Source organism: Phascolarctos cinereus, unplaced genomic scaffold (genome assembly GCF_003287225.1).
Source record: "Phascolarctos cinereus isolate Bilbo 61053 unplaced genomic scaffold, phaCin_HiC Scaffold_726;HRSCAF=1367, whole genome shotgun sequence".
Taxonomy (NCBI): domain Eukaryota; kingdom Metazoa; phylum Chordata; class Mammalia; order Diprotodontia; family Phascolarctidae; genus Phascolarctos; species Phascolarctos cinereus.
The window spans coordinates 54,740,545-54,766,130 of record NW_027556098.1 but is presented as its reverse complement, the minus strand read 5'-3'; the positions used below and the strand labels follow the sequence as shown (position 1 = coordinate 54,766,130).

Sequence of the window (25,586 nt, the reverse complement as noted above, 5' to 3'; positions counted from 1 at the left end):
AAAATCCCTACTTTTCTTTCAAACCTGACAGTCTTGGAAAGGCAGAAAGGGACTTTCACTTCTAAGACTTAAAATGTGACAAAATATAACACTTACTAGCTGTGTGACCCTGGGTAAGTCACTTAACCCCATTGCCTAACCAAAAGAAAAAAAAATGTGATAAAACTTTTGGTCAAGAAAAAGCCAAATAGCTTGTTGTGTTTTACTTAATGCTCAGGTATATAGATTAGAGTAAGGGAATTCTTCTTTCTCTGATGGGAAATTTGGTTTGGTTGAACCGAAGCTGATATCTGGAACCAATAACCTGAGCAAAGTGGAGGGACTGGTGTTAAAAAAAAGAAGGTAGGGCACCATAAGCGGCCCCTAGTGGGAAGTAAAAATCCCCACCCACGGGCAGCTAGATGGCACACTGGATAGAGCACTGGCCCCGGAGTGAGGAAGACTTCAGTTCAAATCTGGCCTCACACACTTGACACTTACTAAGCTGTGTGACCCTGGGCAAGTCACTTAACCCCAATTGCCTCACCAAAAACGAAAAAAATCCCTACCCACTTCAGTAACAGTAACTCAGAGTTACCCTATACCTATTCAAAAGTTAAGCTGTGAAGAGGGAAGAAAGCAGAGTGAAGGCTACAAGCCCTCACCAAGCTGGCAGGTTACAGTGGCACGTGCCCAACTTGCCTTCCTAGGACATGATGGGCCCCCAGCGATGCTGCCAGCTGCCAGAAATCAAAAGCTCCCACTAGTGGTCAGATGTGCAAATGTTGTATCGTTCAGTATAATGTAGGGTCCTTGAGAACAGTGACTATTCCTCATGTTGTCTTTTTATTATTAGGGCATAGATGAGTGCCTAGCACACAGCAGGGTTTAATAGTGCTTGTTGGTTGATAGATTAATGGAATGTTCAATTCCACTGCTCCCTATTATTAATGTAGATAATTGAGACTTGTAGACCAATTAGTTTGATTATAATAATGGATTTTGTTAATCACGATAGATAAGTACACATTTTTTAAAAGGTCAGTTGTTTTATATTATATTGACAAAAAGAAATTCCGCATGCTTGTGAATGATATACATTCAAAATATCTCTCAGTTTACCTTTTCCACTAGTAAAAGCCAAGATAAAAAGCCAAAAGAAAAAAGCCAAGATAAAAAGTTTGCATTGATTTTTAAGCTTCTCACTGATTTTTTTCCTCCAACTTTGTCCAGCTGAAAGAAAACTGAATTTCTTTTCATAAGGGTCAATTGTGATTTAAAAAAAAATGCCATGTAATATCTGCCAGTAATTGTATGCATAAAAGAATTCCTTTTCACTTTAAGATCATAATATTAAGGTATCTGTAGTGCTAATCACTAGCATTTAATAACTAATTTTGCTCTTTCTTTCTAGGGTCTTTAGCAGGGGTAGGGAACCTAGGGCCTTGAGGCCACATGTGGCCTTCTAGATCAAGGGTGGGGAACCTGTAGCTTTGAGGCCACATGTAGCCTTCTAAGTCCTTGGGTGTGGCCTTTTGACTGAGTCCAAGTTTTACAGAACAAATCCTTTTATTAAGGGGATTTGTTCTATGAAGTTTGGATTCAAAGGGCTGCACTTGAGGACCTGGAGGGCCACATGTGGCCTTGAGGCTACAGGTTCCCCACCCCTATTCTAGATCCTTTTAAAATTTGAATTCATTCAAAAGGCCACACTTAAGGATGTAGAAGGCCACATGTAGCCTCAAAGCAACAGGTTCCCCATCCCTGATCTATAAGAATTATCTCCTTCCCCTGATCCATATTGTAATTTCTTATTTCAATTCTACCTTCCTCTCTGCTTTCGCTCTCACTTCTTCAATTTCTTCTCCCTGTTTCATTACTCCTTCAAGGTCTTCTGCTTCTGAATAGTCAGTAAGAGGTTGAACATCCTCAGGCGCTTCACTGGCTGAAATACAATGATAGAAAATAAACTAGATATAAAACCCAATCATGCTGTTCTTTACAGCAGGCTAGAGGACTTTAATGGATTCCTGAGATGTTTGAAAACTGTTTCACTAGGGGCAGCTAGGTGGCACAGTGAATAGAGCACTCAGACACATAACACTTACTAGCTGTGTGACCCTAGGCAAGTCACTTAACCCCAATTGCCTAAAAACAACAACAACAAAAACAACCAAACCAAAAAAAAAAAAAGCTGTTTCCCTAACTAGAGTAATCCAGGCACACCACATACTTTCCAAGGAAGCTTGTGGCTCCTCTGGCACTGGGGCCACATCAGGCTGTGGTGGCTCTTCCACAGGATCTGGTTTCCAGAGTTCTAATGGGCTAATTTTTTGAGCTTTCCACTTTGGAAGAGCAGTTGAAGCTTCTTCTTCCTCTTCCTCTTCCACTGTTTCCTATTTTAAATGGAAATATATGTGTTATTTTATCTACAAAAACATAAGGTTTGGAAAAAAAAAGACAATAGTTCTCTCTCCTCCCCAAGGCCCACCAAAAGTAATGCCAACAAGTCCTTATTGAAAAAAAGGAAAATAAAATAAAAATAAACATTGTCTTAGAAACAAAAATATGTAACTTTTAGGTGGTTTATCTCATAGGATTTTATGACATTACTAAGGTGTGAGACCACAGAGTCTAGATAATTTTTTTTTAGGCAATTTGGGTTAAGTGACTTGCCCAGGGTCACACAGCTAGTAAGTGTCAAGTGTTTTGGTCTGAGGCCAGATTTTATCTCAGGACCTCCTGACGTCAGGGCTGGTGCTCTACCCACCGAGCCACCTAGCTACCCCCAGTTTAGATAATTCTAAGGAAAAGTGTGGAGGAAAGGGAAGGAAGATTATAAGGGAAATTTTTAAAATTATTACTTTTTATAAATGCTCATATTTTTAATTCTAGAAAATTCTACTTAACCATGACAGAAAAATATTTATGAAAGGAAAGTTGTATATGCTACAGTAAAAGCTCATTATTTTTCATTTCTGTGCTTTCATGATTCTTTAAGGTTCTACCTCACACTCATCAGACTAGCAAAGACAAAAAGGGAAAATAGAAGTTGTTGGAGGGGATATGCTAATGCACAGTTGGTGGAGCTATGAAATAGTGCATTCATTCTGAAAGCAATTTGGAATGACACTCAAAAAATCATGTATTGTGCATGCCCTTTGACTTAACTATCATTACCAGGTTCATATGCCCCAAAAGATCAAAGATGGAGGAAAAGGACCTATATGCACAAAAATATTCATAGCAGCACTTTTTTTTATAATAAGGAACTGAAAAATAAGAGGATAGCTGTTAATTGGAGAACTATTAAATAAATCATGTTAGATAAATGTAGAGGTATGTCATAGTAAGAAATGACAAAAGGGATGGAATTCAGGGAAACAGAAAGTCTAGTATGAACTGATTCAGAATGAAATGAGTAGAACTAGGAGAACATAACTGCATACTACAGAACTAACCACAACGGCATAAAGAAAACAACTTTGAAGGATTTAGGAACCATGCTCAATGCAGTGACTAACGACAACCCCAGAGAACAAAACACTTTACCCACCTTCTAACAAAAAAATTAACAGACATGATATATTAAATGAGAGATGACTGTTTTGAACCTGGCTAATGTAAGGATTTATATTACTTGGTGAGGATTATTTGATACAAGGAAGGGTTTTTTTTCCTTTTTTTAAAATTTGCAAAAGGGTCTTGCCTATTCATATCCTTTGACCATTTTTCAATTCTAGAATAATAACAACAAATCTCTAGCATTAATATAATACTTTAAAGTTTCCAAAGCATTTTATAAATACTAATTTTATCCTCACAATAATCATGGGAGATAGGTATTATTATTATCTGCATTTTATAGATGAGGAAACTGGCAGACACAGGTTAAATGACTTACCCAGGGTCACAAAGCTAATATGTGTCTGGGGTTGTATTCTAACTTAGGTTTTCCTGACTCCAGAATGGCTTTTATAAATTTGAATGAATCCATTCCTTATATTTCTTGTAAATGAAACCTTTATTAGAGAAACTGGCTGCAAAGATTGTTGCCCAGGGGGCAGCTAGGTGGCACAGTGAATAGAGCAGTGGCCCTAGAGTCAGAAGGACCGAGTTCAGATCCGGCCTCAAACATTTGACACTTACTACCTGTGTGACCCTGGGCAAGTCACTTAACTCCATTGCCTAGCCTAAAGAAAAAAAAAGATTGTTTCCCAGTTAACTGTTATCCTTACCATTTTGTTGTATTGGTTTTCTTTGGGGAAAACTTGTTAATTTTATGTAATTAATATTGTCCATTTAATCTCCTGTGATTTTCTCTATGTCTTTTTTTTTGTCATGAAATCTTCAAGTATAGAGAAGAAGTCATTTTTTTCCTTTACTCATCTAATTTTTTTATGATGTCTAGATGACGTATATACTTATAGTTTAACTTGGCATACAGAAGTAGCTGTATGTAGTAGCTGACCTACTTGCTGTCAGACCAGTTTCCCCAGTAGTTTTTGTCAAATGAACACTTATTTCAGTAGCTGAGGTATTTGGTATTATCAAACACTATGCTGCTATGTTAGTTTGCTTCTGTATGCTTTATACCTTATCTGTTCTACATATCAACCTCATTATTTTTTAAACAGGGACCACATCATTTTGATGATTATCACTTTGTAGTGTTGTTTGAGACCTGGTACTAGCAGGTTCCCTTCCTACAAACTTTTTTTTTCATTATTTTCCTTGAGATACTTTATCTTTTGTTTCTACACATAACTTTTGTTATTATTTTTCATAATTTCAAAGTAATCCTTGGATAGTGTTATTGATATGGCATTGGATAAGCAAATTAATTTAAGCAAAGTAATTTTGTCATGATTATTATATTCACCTGTTCTATCCATAAGCAATTAATAATTCTTCAATTATTTAGGTCTATATTTGTGTAAAGAGCATACTATAGTTGTAGTTCCTGTGTGTTGGTTGGTAAGTATTTTATTCATTCTGTAATTATTTTAAATGAAATTGCTCTTTGTATTTCTTCCTGCTGGGTTTTGTGGAAAATACATAGAAATGCTAATGATTTAAAGAATTTGTTTTGTATACTGAAATTGTTTCGATCAATTTAGTTGACTCTCTAGGGTTCTCTAAGTAAGCTATCATCTGAAAAAAGCAATAACAGTTTTCTCTTTTGTTGTTTAATCAATTAGTCATGCCTGACTCTTCGTGACCCCATTTGGGGTTTTCTTGGCAAAGATACTGCAGTGGTTTGCCATTTCCTTCTTTGGCTCATTTTACAGATGAGGAAACTGAAACAAACAGGGTTAAGTGACTTGTCCAGAGTCACACAACTAGTAAGGGTCTGAGGCCACATTTGAACTCAAGTTCTCCTAATTGCAGTGCTGTTGCTCTATATACTGAGCCATCTAACTGCTTGTTTTCTCTCTGCCTGTATTTATTCCTTCAATTTCTCTTATATCTCATTGCTATATCCAGCATTTCTAGTTACATGTATCAACAGTTGTGGTGTGATAGAATTAATATGTGCCAGCATTTCCCCACAATATCAGGTTAGCCCAGGCTCTTCTTCCTTTGCTGTTTTGACAGGTATTCACTTTCCCTAAAAGATGACAAAGTTGCCACAGGGACCTGATTGGCCAGGCTTCCCTGATAAAGTTTCCTAGTCACCTAAGAGCCTAAAAAGACTAATCAGACCTTAGCCGTCTTAGACTTGGTGAGTATCCAAGATCGTGGAAGTCACTATGTCTTACTCTCCCAGATACATTTCCATAAGGAGGTGAGAGAGGTCAAGTGTATCAAATTGCTGCTGTATTTTTGTTTCATAGCCTTATTGTGTTATGACAAAGTAAATCTCCTTTTCAATTACTGTTCAATGACCTATAAGTGGCTCGTTTTGTCAAAAAATCTAACCAAAACTATAAGAAATTACTGGCATTAGATCTGCCTCTAAAAATGTGTCAATAATAGACATCTTTGCTTATCCTTATCTTACTGAAAGGACCTCTAGTTTATCTCCACTGTAAATACCACTTTCCCTTGTTGTATTATACAAGGAATGGTTGATTGAATAAACAATTTAGTGATGTCAGTTAAATGAAAAAATTAAAAGGCTGAAAAAATTATCACTATGGTCCCAAGATATGGTAGATATGAATTACATAGATATGAGCTATATTAGATATAATACACATGCAACACATAACACCACATAAATTTAATTCTGAAAAAAAATATTAGCTGCTTCAATTTAATTATTGGCTGCATCAGTCTGTCTAATGCTTACTAGTGTGAAAAACAAAAGAATGTTTTGTTGTGTCATAACCCAAACTCTTGAAATGACTAGCATCAATTTACAGAGCAATAACATTGTAATAGGTAACTTTGCAAATTTCATTTGCATCTGCAAAGACTTGACACTCAAACTTTGCCTGATAAATAGTAACTGTTTAATTTTGACAAGCAAGACAGATGAGACTTTAACAATAAGCAATGAGCATGATATATTTTAATTTGCTAACATCATCAACATTTTAACTTTCTATTTCTGAACACAAATAAAACTAAAAAGTAGACTATTTCCCAAAGCTGTCTTAAGTTTTTTAAATCATACTACTTCTGACTTTAAAGCAGCAATATAACTAGACATTCCATGATACCTACAAATGTACTAATTTATTACATCCTACCATACAACTTACCATATCTGAAAGTTTATATTCACCATGCTGTTCGCATCCAATATCAAAAATATACTTTCCAGGGCCCATTGGCTATGTGAAAAAAAAAAAAGAAATAAAATATTACTTCCAACTATGATGGTTCAATTTACAATACAAATAGAGCATGCTTTATGACATGTTTTTTCCCAGACCTGTGATTTCTTCAGTGTAGAAACTCCTTCCATCAATATGGATCAATATTTTGTCTGTAACTTAAAGTCTTAAAGAGTTGCCAGGGGCACCAACAGATTAAATGACTTACCCATGTTCATACAATCAGTTTGCATAAAAGGCAGAACTTGAGCCCTGGACATCCTAATCACAAGGCTGACCCTCTCTACCCATTATAATAGTACACTGCCTCTCCTAGATCATAACCATAGCACAACTTTAACAACCAGAACAATTAGGGGAAAGAAAATCTTAATTATTTGTTACTTTTATGAATTAATGATTGTTGCAAAGCAGAGCTCCTCATTAAGTGAATAGATAAGACCAATTTGCATTCATTTTAAGAGGATTTCCAACAGCTTTATTGAGTAAGTACTAATGATTTTCTTAGCAAATTCTTTCTGTAACTAACTGACTGTAAAGTTCAGTTTTATCCCCTGATCAAATGACTATGATTTCCAGACTAAGAGGTTCAGAATTAATAAGGTTTTCTGCATTTTATATTAAAGTTCAAAATCTACACAAAAAGGAAAAAAAATTGTACAAAATGCCAAATGCCAGGTGTATTTTAAGACACTTGAAGAACAGTACTAAATAAATGATACAATGTAAGTATCCTTTATTAAACGTTACGCAGATAATAGCACCTGTCTTCAAGGTCTTTGTGAGAATATAATGAAACATTTACTAAGTGCTTTGCAAACTTTATAGTGTTACATAAATGGTAGCTTTCATCATCATCATTATTATATTATAACTGCTCAATAGACTTAATCTTTCTATACTTATTTTGTTAGACAGGAAAGGAACTTGACACAAATTATCTGTAAAGAATTTTATCTGAATCCTCATGAGATCCAAATAGGACACATCATCCAAGAGCACCTAAAGATGGAACTAGATGGAAAAAAATAGACAAAAAGTATAAAAGATCTGTCAATACGTCCATCAACATTTTCTTTATCAATAACAATGGAGACATATACAACTTTTAAACTTTAATATCAGAGCTCAAAACAATCAAATGTGACAATATGTATAAAGTACTTTGAACACCTTTAAGCACCATATAAATATTTGCTATTACTAATATTACACGAAATAGTATCAATGGCACTAAGGAAAACAAAAATAAAACTAGTAGCTGAACGAGACCAAGTACATGGGGGAGGTCTGTGCTTGAAGTGACTAAATGCTAAGGAAGTTGAGGAAGAAAAGAGAGGAAAATAGCAAATGGGGGTGAAGGGGATCACAGATGATTTTGAAATTTATTAAAAGGTGATCAAAAAGGAATCTGTTATTGATTCATACCTGCTTTCTCACTTCTAAAAAATCTTGATGAAAATGATTTACTCATATAGTTGTGTATGTGCATATGGGTTTATATTATACACACAGAGACACAGACATACATATGTATCATGATAGATAACAATATAAGAAGAAAACAGGCAGGATTTCACAATGAAATTCTATAGCTGGTGCTATTTTTAGAGTCACACAAATCACTGAAAAGTACATAGAACACAAAATCAAGTTGTATCTAAGTGTTTGATTGGAACAAAATGCTCACTTAAGACTCTCCAACGGGGTTCTTCTCAAGTAAATGTCAGGATCATAGGTTCAATGACAAAAGTAACTTTGTTTAATGACATTCCAATTAATATCACATGGGGCACAAAACAGGGAGAGGGTCCTTGTGATGGAAGAGAGCTTACATGAAATCCAAATGGAAGAAGGGTTACCTTTAAATAGTGAGGCACCATAGATGATCTGTTTATGGATAACTTTGACTTGATTAAATCAAGACCCAGAAAATTACAAAGCTTTCTAACTGGAAATTCACAACTACACAACCTACACAGAAGAAATGTATTAGATGCCAAATGTCCAGATTATGCTGCACAGGTGGATGGATCTATCCATTAAGCTAATCTATTTGTACAACATGTATATCTTAGTCAGAATGTAGCTAAGACCAATACTTAATAGAAGGAAAAGAGCAATCTCAATTTCAATGACTCCAAACTTCTCTATAAACAAAATTCCAACCTTTTTTAACACCAATCTTCTAAATGCCATTGCATGGAATAATATAGTCTGACTAATCAAAATTACAATGCCCAAAGTACAATGGAAAGATGTTTTAATTGCTCATGGTTGAACTGGGCTAATATAATAAAAATTATCCTACCAAAATTGATGTATCTACTTTCCCTTTGTATTTTGGAATCATATCATAATATTTTCTTTAATTTCATAAATAAAGAGGAATCCTGGACTCTTCTGATTGAATTCCATGACAGCTGAAGGCCTATCTCTTGTCTTCCTGAAATCTTTATTGAATAACATTGAAATTCTAACATTTAACTAATACAATCCTTATAGATGGAAATTTGAGTTTCCCTTTTTTAGTGAGCTACAGATTCTATTAATCTGTACTTCTCATCTGTTTCTAATACTTTTGAGTAATTTTCTTGTATTATTTCCTGCAGTATGATATTCAGGATATCCACTATATTTTTCCAGGTGATCTACAATCCTTAAGTTACCTCTATACATTCTGACCTTCAAAGTCAGTTTTTCTGGCTAGTTAAGGAGATTACATTTTTCCCTACTATCTTTTGATTGTGTTCAAATTTTCTTCCATTTCTGGATTTTTGAATTTCAAATCTGCCATTCTCTTTTTCAAAGTCTATATACTTTTGAAGAGATTCTCCTTGCCATGTTCCAAATGTTCCACTTTCTTATTGACTGATTTCTTTTTCTGACAACCTTGTTTTCTGCATTAATTTCATCCTTATTTCTTCTTTGAAATCTTTTATTTTATCCCAAACCAATATGGGGTTTGTTGTTATTGTTCCATTATTTCAGAGTATTCTCTATGGAGCATTCTCATTTTTGATTGAGTATTGATGGTATCATGAATTCTTCCAGATTGCTTATTTTTCCCTCTTTGTGCATTTTATTAGGGGTTTATTATCTACCCTTCCTCTTCTTTATTTGTGTCTTTTCCATTTTACGAACCAGATAGTCTCGCCCCTTTGCTCTCTGGTACCTTCCAGATCCACTACCATTTATTTTCTCCTGTCCATACTATAGAGGGTAGACATCTTCAGTGACTTCATTATGAAGCAGATACAGGTTCTAAATGGATCCATGCTGCAGGGAAACTTCAAACGGGGAGAGTTGATCACATCTCTATGTATACCTTCCCTTCTACTGCTCAGTCTCTTCTCCAACCCTAGTTTGCTTCTTTCTCTGTCTCAAAGCTGGGCAAGTTCACGGTACTTCCTCCATTAAGGAGTGGGCATGGAAGGATCAGGCTTGGTCACTGTCAAGAGGGAACGAGATTGAAGATGCCCTCAGCCAAAACTAAAAGGAAGAGTCAGATGCACTGGGTGCAATAAGGGGAGTGAGATCATCATCAAGTCCTCTGCTGCTATTTCAGAAGATTTTCTCTGGAGGTGTTTCCTATAATTTTTTTTATTGTGATTATTTTATTTGATGAATTTCTTATTGCTCTGAGGTGGAAGTGGTGGGAGGTTTCATTTTGATGTAGTCACTCAGTCTATCACACAATTGGAAATATCCCTGAGAGATGCTGACTTTCAAAGAATGTAAGGGAGGTCAAAAAAGTTTACTTATAATCATATATGTGTAAGAGTCTTTTATGAAGAATAAACATTTGAGGTCCCAATTTTCAAGAAATAAACATTTATAAAATAAAGAATTAAAAAATTTGACCAATATTTTTGGAGAGATGCAATGAAAAAGGGATGTGAGAAAAAATGTTATTAAGATACTCATAGAAAAAGTCTCACTCCATCCACATCTTGCTCCTCTGTTGATAATAAAGGTAGAAGTGGCAAGATAATCATTCACAAAGTGAGGCAGAAAGTCTTAATGTTTTCATACATCATAGCATTCTGTTATTTCACAGGATGCCTCCATATTTTAAAAAATATTTTCAGTTTTCAGTTATTTTTATTTTGTAATTTTTATACATTGAAGGATACTTAATGAAATTATTTTAAGGCACTTATTAGAAAGCTGCATTTTAAAAATTACTTACATTTTTATTTACGAACTTGCCCTGGTATCTGTGGTTGAGGTGAATGAATTCTCCTGATCCCTCCTGTTGTCCATTTAACCAAGTACCAACATACTGAGAGCCAGTCTCAGCATAGACATATGTGCCTTGCCCCTGCCTGTTGAAGATTGAAAAGGTTTTAATTTTGTATAGGTTAAAATATAAAGAATTTTTTTAACTGATTGGGAAATAAAGGGAAAAAAACCAAGATAAAGCCAAGTTCCAACATGTAGAGGAAAAGAGCAAGGGACTAGGAGTCAAATGATTTGGGGTAATTTCCTGGCTCTACTAATTACTGTGTGACCTTGGACAAATCACTGTACAGTTAAAGCTCAAAGGGACCTTGTTGATCACCTGGTCCGACCTCTTCATTTTGCATTTGTGGTATGTATGAGCAATAGGCTGTGGGCCTCAGTTTTCTAACTACACAGTAAGTGAGTTGGACTGGATCAAAGGTGTCAAACTCTGGCCACATATGACCAGAAGAACTCCAATGTGGAGTAGGAATATGATTCAACATAATGTTAATTGGTTGTTTTCAAGGTCAATATGGTACCTGCAGGGACCTATTTGTATTTGTTTTATGCCGTTGAACCAGGTAATGTCTAAAGTCTCTTCTAACTCAAAATAAAAACAAAACTGTGAAATAGCTGACATCGTTTTTGTTGGAGGCTTAGAAATGTCCTTGAATCTGAGTTGGAAAGGACTCTAAGATGCCATCTAAACCAACCAAGAGTTGGACAAGAGTATCTTCTACAAAATATACACTACACCCCAAAGTGGCCTGGTTCCCTTTAGACAGCTTTAATTATTAGGAAGCCTTTCCTCATGTCATGATTTGGATCTGCTTTTGAAATACCCACTTACTATTCAGAGCTGTGCTTTCCAGGACCAAGAGGACAAGCCTAATCTCTCTTGCAAATGTCTTACAAATACTGGAAGACAATTACTATCAGTTCAGAGTCCTGTGCTCTGCAGAATAAATATCCCTCATTTCTTTCAATGCTCCTCACAGAGCATGATCTCAAGGCACTCCTGGTCACACTGCTTTGGTCATCTCTCCGGTTTATTGACGTCCTTCCTAAAATGTGGGAACCCACAATTAATGCTATAATCCAAATGTGGTCTGATCAAGAATACGATAAGACTATCACTTATTGTTAGCTAGACACTATGCCTCTCTTAAAATAGTCTCATATTGAATCAAATTGTTTGTTACACTCAGTACTATCTAATGTCTATTCTAGCTTTAAATCCAAGAGAAACTATGAATTGCCTGATGGCCTTCCCCTTTGATTGATACTTAAAAACTTAGTAAAACCCTTCCTGAGCTTGTAGGCCACTAAAACTGTAAGATGTTTTGCAGATGGATTATTATCTAGTCATGTTTCCCTCATCTTGTACTGGTAAAGTTGTTTTTGAAACCAAGTGTAAGATGTTCTATTCAACTCCTCATATGAGAAATAGCATTGTAATGGATAACATCCTAGTTCTTGGAAGACAAATTTTCACAAATTTACTAGATGGATGAAAACGGAAAACTTTCTTAACTTCTCAGTCTCAGAAAATAAAAAAAATGATCAGTTGTAGATAGCTTGTAGTCTACATCAGTAGAGAAAATTCTACACTAAAGAAATTATAGGTCCTTAACATAGGTTTCATTTTATTAAATTGGGTCCAACATTCTAGCCTTTCAAGTTTATCTTAGATTTTCCTGCATTAATTGGTTAACTTTTCCTCCTAGCTTTGTGGTACCTGAAAATTTAACAGTGATGCTATTTATTTCTCTATTTAAGACATTGATTGAAGTGTTAAACAAATTCTGTCCCCTGGCTTCCTTCATCTTATACAGGAAGCCTTTCCTGATCATCCTTAATTTTAGCACCACCCCTCAATTGATTATCTCCAATTTATTCTGCATTATCTTCTTTGGACATAGTTGTTTGCATGCTGTCTCCTCATTAGACTGTGAGTGCCTTCAGAGTGGGGACGATCTTCTGCATTTCTTCATATCCCTAGGACTTAGCACAGTTCTTGGCACAAAGAAAGTGCTTAATAAATAACAAGGCAGATTCCTAGAACATTGTAATATAGACATTCATCCAACTTGAATTAACTTTTGTTTTATTGTTTCTTAATGTCTGTCTCATGGAATCATTAGCTCCACTTGACCAATTCTAATTTTTAAGTAGTTATTCTCTTCAGTTAGGTTTTGTACCTCTTTTACCAAGCTATTAATTCTCTTTTCATAATTTTCTTTATTGCTCTCATTTCTTTTCCCAATTTCCCCCCTATCATTCTGATTTGATCTTTAAAATCATTTTTTGCTCTTTTTAAAAATCTCTTCCTTTAGCTTTTCTAGGGATTTTTACTGGGCTTGGGTCCAATCTGAACTTTGCTCTCTACCCAGGTACGAATCCTGCTCCCTTCTGTGATCACTCCTTTCTGCCCCAAAATTGCTACCCATAACTGGGTAATAGGCTACATAGCTGCCAAATGGTGCCAGGTCCTATGCCCAGGGCTAACACAGGAGTCTCCTGGAACCTCTTTCTGACCAGCTATTTAGTCACCTTACCATCTCTGTGCATTGAGAATGCCCAGTATTCCTGATGATGATGATGATGATGATGATGATGATGATGATGCAACTTCTACCTGCAAGGCCCCCAGCTAGTACCACTTCTATGCCCACTCCAGTGTCTGCAGACCTCTCTGTCTATCTAAGCTTCCCTGAGCCAGAACAGTGATTTATTCTTTTTGTTGGCTTTTTTGCTCAGAATTTGATTTGACATTTATATGCTCACCTCATAGGAAAGTTTCTGGGAGAAGTGTGGTAGTTGTGATCCTTCACTCTACCATCTTGACTTTACCCCCAATTTGACATTAACTTTTAACAATTAATCTCTTATTATACTCATTCAAATAGTTCCAAATCCAGCAAATAAATTAATTTCTAGCCTAAGTTCACAAGAATAGTACAAGAGGCTTTGTCAAATATTTTGCTAAAATACAGATAATCTACCACATATCTATAAAAATTCCCGATCTATCAGTCTAGATTATAAATTTTTTTGGTTCAGAAGGAGTAGAATGGGAAAGACCCCTGCCAATCCTAAGTAAGGATCTCTGCTCTTTCTGGTTTTGTTTTAGTATTTCTTGTTCATGGAATCACTGAATAGTCACCCATTCTAACTTTTAGGGAAGCTGTGACTTTGGCAAGGTTTTGCACTTCCTACACTAGGCTTTTTATTATCTTTCCTATTCTTTCCTCTAAACTTTTCATTTCATTTTAAATTCTTTTCTCTGGAGCTTTCATTTCATTTGTAATGTTATTTTTAAACTTTTGCATCATTTCTTCCAGGGATTTCACTAAAACATGTGGCAAAACAGTTTTTTTGTTTGAGAATTTGCTTATAGATGTGAGTTTTTTCCTAAATTTTTATCTCATACATCCCCAAATAACCTGTTTATGGTCAGTGCTTTCTTCTGTTGACTAATTTTTCTAGCCTTACTTCCTTAATGAGGATTTTGTGTCAGGGTGACTCTGAATTCTTCTGGAAGGAACAGTGGAACTTTATTTGGTCCCAATCTATGTTATTTGTGGTCTTGCAATTGCTTCCTCTGGGTGTGGAGCACAATTCTTCAGGGACCTCAGTTAGTGCAAGCCAGCAAAATGAAAACGTTCAGTTCCTTAACTGGTCTTATCTAGGGCATGGTTTGATTGCTGCCTTCCTGGTATGAGATGTGCTAGTCGGGGATCAGAGTAAGACCCGTGAAGGCTCTGGTATCCCTGATCCAAATTCTAATCACAACTTTAAGATCTTTATACACTGGAAGCTTTCTGTGCTCGTTGCTCCTAGGCTGGGCTTCTCTGACTGAAGCCTTTGGTTCTCTCTCTCTCTCTCTCTCTCTCTCTCTCTCTCTCTCTCTCTCTCTCTCTCTCTCTCTCTCTCTCTCAACTTCAGGCAGTTTCTCTCTGTGGATTTTACTCAGTCTGGTGTTCTTTTTTTCATCCTTGATGCTATTCTGTTCTCAATCACTTTGCTGGGCTAGTTGAAAGTCTTTCTCTGCAATTTCCAAAAATGCTACATCATAGCTGGTTTGAAGATGTAGATGGGGACTTCAGCTGCCATCAAGAAACAAGCCCAGGGAGTCCAATTGTTTGATCCATCTATGCCCTATAAGAAGCATGGCCAGTGCAACAGCCTATCACAGAAAGAAGAATCTTCTATGACTCATCTTGAAAAAGCCTGGAGTCCCTGATGAGCATCCTGTGAGTTGTTCATTGGATGTATCCCACATTCCACTTTTGCAGCAAAAATACCTTCCTCCTGCTACTAAGATGATTGCTCAACTGATCTTGCCATTTTTCATGCAATAGAGAGCCACCAAAATTAAATTTCTCTGAATCTTTCACTATTGTATATCTCTAAAATTCTGAGTCCATATATCATCAATTTCCCAAGACCCCTATGACTCTGTTAATGATCACAGAGATTTATCAAGAATATAAAGACACTTTCCATTTCCTGGTGATTTACAGATTCTTTAGTACTTCACATCTCTCTCAAATTATTGATAGCATATCACCAGACGCTCTCAGTATCTTCATCTCTGTGGCACTGCTTCAACTGGTAGTCATCTGGCTCTAGGTGCATTAATAGGCATTAATACTTTAAGTATACAGCATGCATATTGTAAATATCAGCCAACATACTTGTAATGGATGGAGGAATACAACTCACAGATGAAACCTTCTATGTGTTATCTCCCCCATTAAAATATTAGTTCCTTCAGATCAGAGACGGTCTTATTTTTCTATCTGTATCCCCAGTACCTAGCACAGTGCTTTGCATGTAGTAAGTGCTTAATAAATGCTTCATTCATTTAGGAATCAGTACTGGCAAACAAAAACAATCTCAACTGAACTGTTCAGACATGAAAAGGAAACATGCAAGAAAATATGCTGTTCAATACCAATCTAAACAAAAGAGAAAAAAATTCTAATTTTTCTTTTTTATGATCCCTATAAAAGTATGGTATTCAAGTAGGAAAGATACAGATTGAAAATCTCCCCAGGGAACCTGCAAATGTGAAGGACATCTAAATATGTTCCAAATGAAACTCACATAGTAAAACTCCCCTTCATCACTCCCCCAGCTTGGTTTTGCATGGGTGGGTCCAGAGAGAGATGGCTGCTATTTTGGATTCCAGGACTAACCTTGTGGATGGCTACACCTATAATGATAGCTTCTGAGCCCCCACCACTGGTCTTCCCATTAGCAGTCAGAAAGTAGACAATTAACTTTTACCAAAGGGATTTACTAAGATGGTATATTAGGAAAATTTGATTAAAAAACCCCCAAAACAAAACAAAAACATTCCCACATAAGTCTGGAGTACACTCTCGCACAAATGCACACAGCATCACAGGAAGAGTGAGTTCAGACTTAGTGTAAAATGGTAGGCAGAACACATATAAGATTCATATATAGCAAAGACTAATTATAATTCTTGTTATTTCATGACCTTGAAGTCTTTGGCTTCTAGAGTCTTCACGCAGCTACATTTCAGTGCAGTGTTTTTGCCAGAGACGGTCACTCCATGTGTTGCCCACAGGGCATGGTGTCTGTGCTGGATAGGTCTATCTTCTGGGTTTTCTTCTCATGGACAGCAGTAGCTTGCAACACCTCCAGCTTCAGGATCAGCAGCAACCCTCAGGGCCTTGGCTCCCTCCGATGTTTGCCATCTCTCAGGAACAATTTGAGAAAATTCAGTCTTTCCTTTTAAAAATTTTGTGGTTCAGACTAGGCCCCCTTACAAATCTTCAGCTATAACCGAGAAAGTAATGGTCATTTACCCAATAATAACCAAATGGTTCTAGGGTTTCTCCAGTTGGCCTATGCAAATAGATGGCTTATGAAAAGATGATGAGGCAATCCATGAAATTTCATTATTTCTGCTGGCCTTTTCCTATACCAGTGGGTTGCTGAAAATCTCAGATTCATTAAAAGATGTAGACTCACACCCTTACATGTCAGTGTTTCTGTCCTTGCTCCGGCCTTTCTCTGAGATCTAAAAGAGGCATACTCTTATAGAGGCAATTTCCACAACAACACTGTTTCTGGAGGAATAAGAGCACGTGCCCAGATCAGTGGGTGATGCTACATTAAAAAATGAGCCTGAAGGCTAACAAGGAGAAGGTGCCCACCGCAGAGCACTTTTCTCTGCCCATGGTGATGTGAGTGCACAGGAAGGCTGTGAGAATTTAAAAGTAGAGGACCTGATCCTGCTAACAAATAAGCTGTAAAGTCAGTAAAGAGAGCTACCTATATCAACAAAATCAGGTCTTGGCTATGTTTAAGAAATCATCCTTTAGCCTTTCACTTGTGTCTCTCAGAAAGTTACAACTAGAGGGAGAGATTTCTCTCTCCTCACTCCCTCCCCATGATGGCAATGAATGGATGAATGAAAAGGTATTTTTGAAGCCCTATGCTAAAGCCTGGGGATGGAAATGCAAAGCAAAAAACAGTGCCTGACCTCAAAGAACTTACATTCTAACAAGAAGAGACAATACATAAAGGAAAGTGGTGGCCTGAAAGGAATATTTTGGTTTTGAAAAGTACAGGTCTAGAGAGCAGGGCCATAAAAGAGTAGAATGCTACAGATTTTTCCAGATAAATAAAAGAATTGATTTGATAATAGATCCAGAATTAGGAGTGGCATAAAGGGTACACCTGAAAAGTGAAGACATACACAGAATAAAAATGAGATTTTAGAAGAAAATTTACTATACACCAGGTAAATCCAAATAATCTGTAGTTGCAATCAAGCGATCAGAAAAAGCAAAAACAAAACTTTACAACATAAAAAAGCATAACAAGGAAACCACATTTTGCTGAAAGGAACTATAGATCAAACTAATATTAATAGTAAACTCATATGCTCCAACTGCTTTAGGATCTAAATTCATAAAGGAAAATCGAACTAAATTACAAGACGATATAGACAGTAAAACTGTAATATTAGGTAACGTTTATTTATCTCTCAGTTTTGGACAAATCTAAAAAGTAAAAGGGAAATTGTAGAAATGAACAAAGTTCTGGAGAAACAAAAGTTAAAGGTCTTATGGCATCTTCTAAATGACAGTGATAGAGTGTACATATTTCTGAGCATCAGATGTAACTTTGGCAAAAACTGCTGATGTTACAGCACAATGATATTGCCAATAAATAGTATCCTTTGCAGACCCTAACACAATAAAAACAGTTATCAGTTTAGAGTACAAAAAAAGACATAGATCCAAACAGAGACTTAAGAACAAAATCCTAAGTAATGAGTTGTCAAAGAACAAATCACTGAAACAATTTGTAATTTTCTAATTGTCTGAAAGAAAATTATAATGATGAAGCAACATGACAAAATGTCTAAGACGCAGCTCAAGCAGTCCTCGAGGGAAAAAGTATATTACCAAAATATACAGTGACAAAATACAAAGAGAGAGAATTAAGTAGCTGAACTACCTACTTTTTAAAATTCGAAAGCCCACAAACCCAAAATAAGCAGAGGAGATATTCAAAATTAGAGGGGAAAAATGGGAAAACCTGGCAACTAAAAACACTATAGAAATGACAAACAAAACTAAAAGCTGGATCTTTGAAAAGACTAACAAAAATGATTAAACTTTAGTCAGCCTCATTAAAAAGAAGGCAGAAAATCAAATTAACAAAAGAGCAAAGGACTGGGTGAAATCACAACAAAGCCAGAACCATGAGACTCTGCTATGTAGTTACATGCTTTTAAAAAAAATTTTGAAAATACAAAAGAAATATAAGAATACTTTCAAAAATGTGAAATGCCAAAACTAACTGAAAACCAAATAGAGATATTAAATACTCCAATTTCAGAAAAGGAAATGTAACTATCTATAAAGGGGGAAGGGTCCTGATGGATTCACAAATATTCTATCAAAATTTTAAAGAAAAATTAGGACCAATACTAACCAAATTATTCTCCAAAACTGAGAGGAAAAAAGGATTCTAACAGACTCCTTTTGTGATACAAAAATAGTCTGGATACCTAAACTAGGGAAGCATAAAGCACAGAAGAACTAGAGACTGATACCATTAATGAATACTGATTCAAAAAATGTTAATGAATTCTTGTCAGACAACAATAATTCATCCATGAAATCATTCATTATGACCAAGTATGCAAGGATGTTTCAACATTAGGAAAATAATCAATGCAATTAATGATGCTAAAACCAAAAACATCTAAATCCACATATTATCTCAATACCCTTACCTGTGGGTACTCTGCCCAATGAAATATAGATTTTGATCACTAAAACCTCACAGGTTATCCTGGAGTTTGTAGGCTGGATTTCTTTTTTTTTTCTTCCCTATTTATTTATTCCATTATTTTTGAGGAAAGAAAAGGCTGGGACAATCGACTTTTTGCCCCTACATAGTTTCATTTATGATTTCTTCAAATACAGCATTGGAGGTTGGGGCTTTGATAAAACCCATTGGGACCCTGCCTTAAACCCAAATCACTCTGGCTCTCACTGACTGGCCAACAATAGGTCCCAGGCCAAGCCTCACTTGGTCATTGTTTGGGTTTTGATGGTTCAGAGTGAGTGTAAATAGCAATTGTTTCTGTTTTGGCCAGAAACCCTGAATATCTTTCCCTCCTACATTAATTATTTTTTTTACTATGAGTACATTTTTTTTTACCACATTTCTTACCCAGCCTTAATCAATGAATGGGCATTGCCTCAGACATACTGAGACTTGGGAAAGATCTTAGATTAAAAAGGCCAAGGCCTCCCGATATGTCCTGGCCCATCTCCAGTCTTCCTGATCCATATCTCGCCATTGGACCCAGATGGCTCTGGAGTAGAGGATGAGGCTGATGACTTTGCACAGCCCTGCCTCACTTAAATCCAATTCACTTGTAAGTCAAAACATCACCTCCCTGATGTCATTGGTCTTCTTCAAGAATGAAGGACAAACAACAGTCTGACAGTATGTGATAACACACTATTGAGTAACATTTCATGGCAACTATGAAACCAAGGTCAACATGAGCCAGGTGAATCTAGCATCAAAGGCATGAGTCACTCTCCTTGGCTGTTTATATTCCCTGCATGTGTGCCTCTCTACTTTTGACTTCTGTATGAATTCTACTCTTCTAATCGCTTTGAATACTTATGGGATAGCATAAGCCAGGTTATGGAGAATGTGCTTATTACCATGTTAATCAAGGAAATGCCTTTGGTTTTAGCCAATTTTACCCTCTGGCTAACCATTGGAGGTAAATTCATTAATGAGGGTTCATGAGTTGTGATTTTAAGTGTATGGAACCAGAAAGTCCCTTCAAACTGGGGTAGCTGTTCCTTAGGGAACCCAGTCTGCCAGAATGAGTTGGGTAGGTATACCAGATGGTGAGCTACATATCTATAAAACAAGAAACATTTTACCCAATTCTATCATGTACACGGGGCAGCTAGATGGCTCAATGGATAGAGTTCTGGGCCTGGAGTCAGGAAGACCCTAGCCATGTGACCCTAGGCAAGTCACTTAACCTGTTTGCCTTAATCCACTGGAGTAGGAAATGGCAAACTACTCCAGTATCTTTGCCAAGAAAACCTCACCAATGGTGTGATCCATGGGGTCACAAAGAGTCAGATGTGACTGAGCAACAACAACAAAAGTCATGTACATTGGTCAAAGAGGAGAAAACCCCCCAAGTCTAAGCTGAAACAAAGGAGCCAATCATGGAATCACACCTGGCTATGCATGTGTGATGATTGATTTAGTCGTTCTGCATACCACTTTAAAAGGTACACAAGGAAGTTGAACATTCCCTAGAGTACAGTACTATAACTCTTCCTGGGCCTTCTACGCAAACCCTCCTATGATGATAGCTGTATTTTATATAGCATGTTAAGATTTACAAAGTTATTTATATACCTTATTTAAGACTCAAAACATCACTGTGAGAAAGTTATTATATATGTCGTTTATTCCCATTTTACAGGTGAGGAATTTAAGATTTTAAAGAAGCTAAATGATTCATCCCTGATCACAAAGATTTCAGTATCAGAGGAGAAACTTGGGCCTACCCAGAGGTATAACTAGCATTTTGCTTTCAGGGAATGTTTTACAAAATGCAAGACCCAGTGATGGCTGCTCTATGCTATGTAGGGTTTGAAGTGAAGCTCACCTGGGCTGTAGTAGCTAGGGGGAAGAAAACACATTCTACCTCACAGCTTCCTATTTTTCCTGATTGTTCTAAGCACAGTTTTTCCTAAGTTGCACAGGGTACGCAAGTGCTATGAGCAACCTCCAAATTCTAGCATCTAAAGCAAAGCACTGACCTAATTATATGTCCATTTAATCCATGTCTAGCATTCTTTGCCCGCGCCATGCTTCATCTTTATTCTTCTTTCCTCAGACATCTCATTTCCCACCTAGCTGCATTCATTTTGGATTTGATCTAACTGTACTCATTTTGGACTTCTTTCTCCACCATGCTCCCATGCCAGGTACCTACCCTTCTATCTCCCCTTTTCAATTTTCTTTTGTGTGTAGTCTTTCATCACTAGATTGTAAACTCCTTAAGGGCAGGCCTATTTTTTTCACATTTGTATCCCAGCACTTAGCACAGTGCCTGGCCCATAGGAGGTGCTTAATAAATGTTTATTCACTAACTGACTGATTCTTCTGTGCCCAGTGGATAAAGACAGTAGTGTACAAACGCTATCTTCTCCAATTGTATGATAAAAACTTCTCCCACAGAAACCCGTGGAAGGATACCTTAATAAGTTATCATGAACCTTGTTTTCTGATACAGATGCCATAGATTCATACTGAAGTGAATATTTTCCACAATGCTTTATTTTTAATTCAAGTATAGTTTGAAAAGAGTTTTGTAGATTTTATTATTCTAAATTTTCTTTCTTAATAAGAGTAATCAATCTAAAGATATATCAGGATCTTCTGCTTGCCTAAATAAAAATATAACACTGAAGAAATAGTAAAAAACAAACCTTTGGTGAGCAAACCATTCTCCAGTGTATGTATCACTATTTACATAGTAATAAACTCCATGGCCATGCCTTTGGTCATCTGCCCAGTCTCCTAAAATTAACAATTCAAAAAACATGCCAGCATAAGTAATCCAATTTAGACTATCTTTGAATGTTTATAATTTACTATGGTTATTTACACACACACACACATACACGGGAGGAAGTACCCTTAGAAAGTGAAATAATGGTACTTTTAAAATGTTTTATTGATGCTTTTTATTTTTACACCATGATCTATTCTTAACAAAACCCCATCCAAAAAATCTTCCTTTGCAATTGTAACTTGATTCTGGCCTGGAGAGGGAAGGGGGGGAGAACCTTGAAGGAGGTACCTGACCAATGCACAGTGACCTTGACTCCTAAGCCTAACCCCCTCACCTTTAGGAAAAGAATGTTTAGGGAGAAGATGAAAGAAACTGGAGATGGAAGAGTTGAACAAGGAGGAAAAGAAGAGATGTGAGCACAGATATGTGGAGAAAGACGGCTTCCAAGAGATAAGTTAGCCACGAGGACCTGTCAGAGGACCTGGACTAAACCTGTACTGCAGCATGATGGCACCAGGAATTCTCAGCTCCTGGGCAAGGACAGCCAACCAAGGAATAGGGCAGATCCACTGACCCCTGTCACATAGTGAAGTCTCTTTTCCAATTAACGGGTGTGCAAGCTTGCTTGTGCCTTCTATGCGTTTTAATAGATTTTTATTTGATATCTTGTTTCTACATTATCTAGATTTACGCCTATATCCCATCTCCTCCCCCCTTGCAGAAAGCAATCCTTTACAGAAGGAAGGTAAAAAGAAAGAAAAGAAGGAAGGAAGGTAGGAAGAAAGGAAAGAAGGAAGGAAGGAGGAAAGGAAGGTAGGTAGGAAGGAAAAAACAAAGGAAGGAAGGAAGGAGTGAAGGAAGGAAGGAAGGAAGGAAGGAAGGAAGGAAGGAAGGAAGGAAGGAAGGAAGGAAGGAAGGAAGGAAGGAAAGAGGAAGGAAGGAAAGAACTTTTAAAGGAAAAAAAGAGGAAGAGAAGAAAATAGTCCACAAAAACCAATAACTATATTAGAAAATCTGGCATTATATGCAATGTTCCACATCTGTAGGACACCCACCCCTGCAAAGAAGGGGGGGGGCAAAGGGGTAGGAGGAGGTACCTTCTTATATCTTCTTTGGGGCCAAAATAGTACTTTAAAAATATGTAACATTTATTTTTTGCTTCTTTGTAGTTGTTGTTCTTTCCATTTAAATTGTTGTAGTAACTGTATACCTTGCTTTCCTGGCTCTATTTACTTCATTTTGTATCTGTTCATGTAAGTTTTTTCTGTGCTCCTCTGTATTAATCATATTCTTTATTTTTTTTACAGCAGAATACTATTTTATTACATTCATATAATACAATTTATTAATCATTCCCTAATCAGTGGGAGTCTTACCTTTTTTGAGTTCTTTGCTGCCACAAAAAGTATTATTTATAGTAATACTATAAATACTATAAATATTTTGGTGTATATGGATGTTTTCTTTGTCAATAACCCCCATACCTATTAGTGAAATCTCTAGGTCACAGAGTATAGACACTTTAGTGGCTTTATTTGCATACTCTAATTCCAGATTGGTCATGCTGATTTACAGCTCTAGCACCAATGCATTAGTATGCCTGTCTTTCCCCAGCTCCTCCATCATTGACTCTTCTCATATTAGTGTGAAGTGAAAGTTCAAGGTTGTTTTGATTTGCATTTCTCTTATTAGTCATTTGGCTCATCTTTTCATATGGTGTTTAATAGTTTGTCTTTCCATGAACTTGGTGGTGGCCATTTGTACTGCTGTGCTTTAGAAGAGGAGAGGGATAAAGTCAAGATGGTGGAGTGAGAGGTAGCATTTAACACAGCTAAATCAGCATACCTCCCTTGACAATGATCTAGAAAATGCACTAGACCAAATGCTGATTGGGAAAACCAAGGAAAAAGTCACAGACAGACATTTTCCCAGCCCACAGCAGCTCAGGGAGACACAGAGGGCTATGGACACCGGTGACAGGGTCCCACTAGGAGCACAGCATGGTGCATTCTAGCACTCCTAAGGACTAAAAGAGGGATGAGACAGAACACCAGGGCAGGAAGTACTGGGGCAGAAGGAGATCCCAGGGCATCACTGAATAAGTGCTAGGTACAAGAAGGGGTAATTGTGCCTCACTACCCAGTTCTAGGTCACGGATCCAAGGCACAGAGATCACAGGTGTGGGCCCTAGTTGTACAATGAGCAAGAAACGAGTTCTAAAAGCAAATAGTAGTTGTGTGGCTCTGATCCCAGAAGCAGAGCAATGACTCAGTTCTAGCTTTTACCTCAGCATGCAAGCCTGCAATGAAATAACCAGGACAGGAGTCCCATACCAAAGGAGAGTCAGCAGACAGGTCATTCAAAACACAAAAAGCCTCCCAGTGGGGCAACTGTGGCTGAATCCAGCAACAGTCTGCTGAAACTCCCAAACAAGGACAAGCCCACAAGCCCAAACCTGGGTCAGGAATTTGCAGAGCTCAGACCAAGAGGGCAGTAAACTGACCTCACCATGGATTACACTACCTTGGGAGCCCTAAAAGCTTGCAGAACCCCAGCTTGAGCTGTGAAAGCAGCTGAAGGAAATGAGAGGACAGACAGTTGGGCCAGACATCTTTGCCCAAGAAATGCACAGAGCCCATCACTATCATACAATCCAAAGTCAACAAGTAGATTAGGAGAATAAGTAAACAAAAAAAGTACCCCATCATAAAGAGCTACTATAGTGACAGGGAAACTCAAAACACAAACACATTAGAAGACAACTATGTGAAAGCATCTATAAGCAAAGCCTCAAAGAAAAATATAGATTGGATACAAGCCCAAAAAGAATTCTTAGACTAGCTAAAGATTTTTGAAAGAGCAAAAAAATTATTTTAAAAACCAAACAAGAGTAGTAGAGGGAAAAAATGGAAAAAGAAATGAGAGTCATGCAAGAAAGTTATAAAAAAAAAAAAGATTTAATAGCTTTATAAAAATACAAAGCATTAGTAAAGAGAATAATTCCTTAAAAATTTATTAAATGAAAGCTAATGACTTCATGATATCAAGAAATAATAAAACAAAGACTTTTTTTAAAAGAGAGAGAAAGAGAAGAAAATGGTAAATATCTCATAGGAAAAACAACTGACCTGACAAACAGATCAAAGAGAGAAAATTCTTTTTTTATGCATAATTTATTTATTTTTAGTTTTCAACATTCACTTCCACAAGATTTTGAGTTCCAAATTTTCTCCTCATCTCACCCCTCCCCCCACCCCAAGATGGCATGCATTCTAAATACCGTTTCCTATAATCTGCCCTCCCTTCTGTCTCTCCCTTCCTTCTCTTATCCCCTTCCCCTTCTATTTTCCTGTAGGGCAGGATAGATTTCTATACCCTATTTCCTATATTTTGTATTTCCAGTTGCATGTGAAAACAAATTTTTAACATGTGTTTTTAAAACTTTGGGTTCCAAATTTTCTCCTTTTCTC

General features: G+C 36.7%; 1 protein-coding gene across 1 annotated transcript in view; it reads right to left on the bottom strand.

Moving 5' to 3' along the window:
* The window catches only part of LOC110214904 (radial spoke head 1 homolog), a 50,724-nt gene that overhangs the window by 7,463 nt on the left and 17,675 nt on the right, over positions 1–25,586 (bottom strand). The window contains 6 exon segments of the mRNA XM_020996034.2: positions 1,806–1,823; positions 1,826–1,924; positions 2,213–2,375; positions 6,690–6,761; positions 10,957–11,092; positions 22,031–22,121. Of these exon segments, the coding sequence (XP_020851693.1) occupies positions 1,806–1,823; positions 1,826–1,924; positions 2,213–2,375; positions 6,690–6,761; positions 10,957–11,092; positions 22,031–22,121 (579 nt within the window).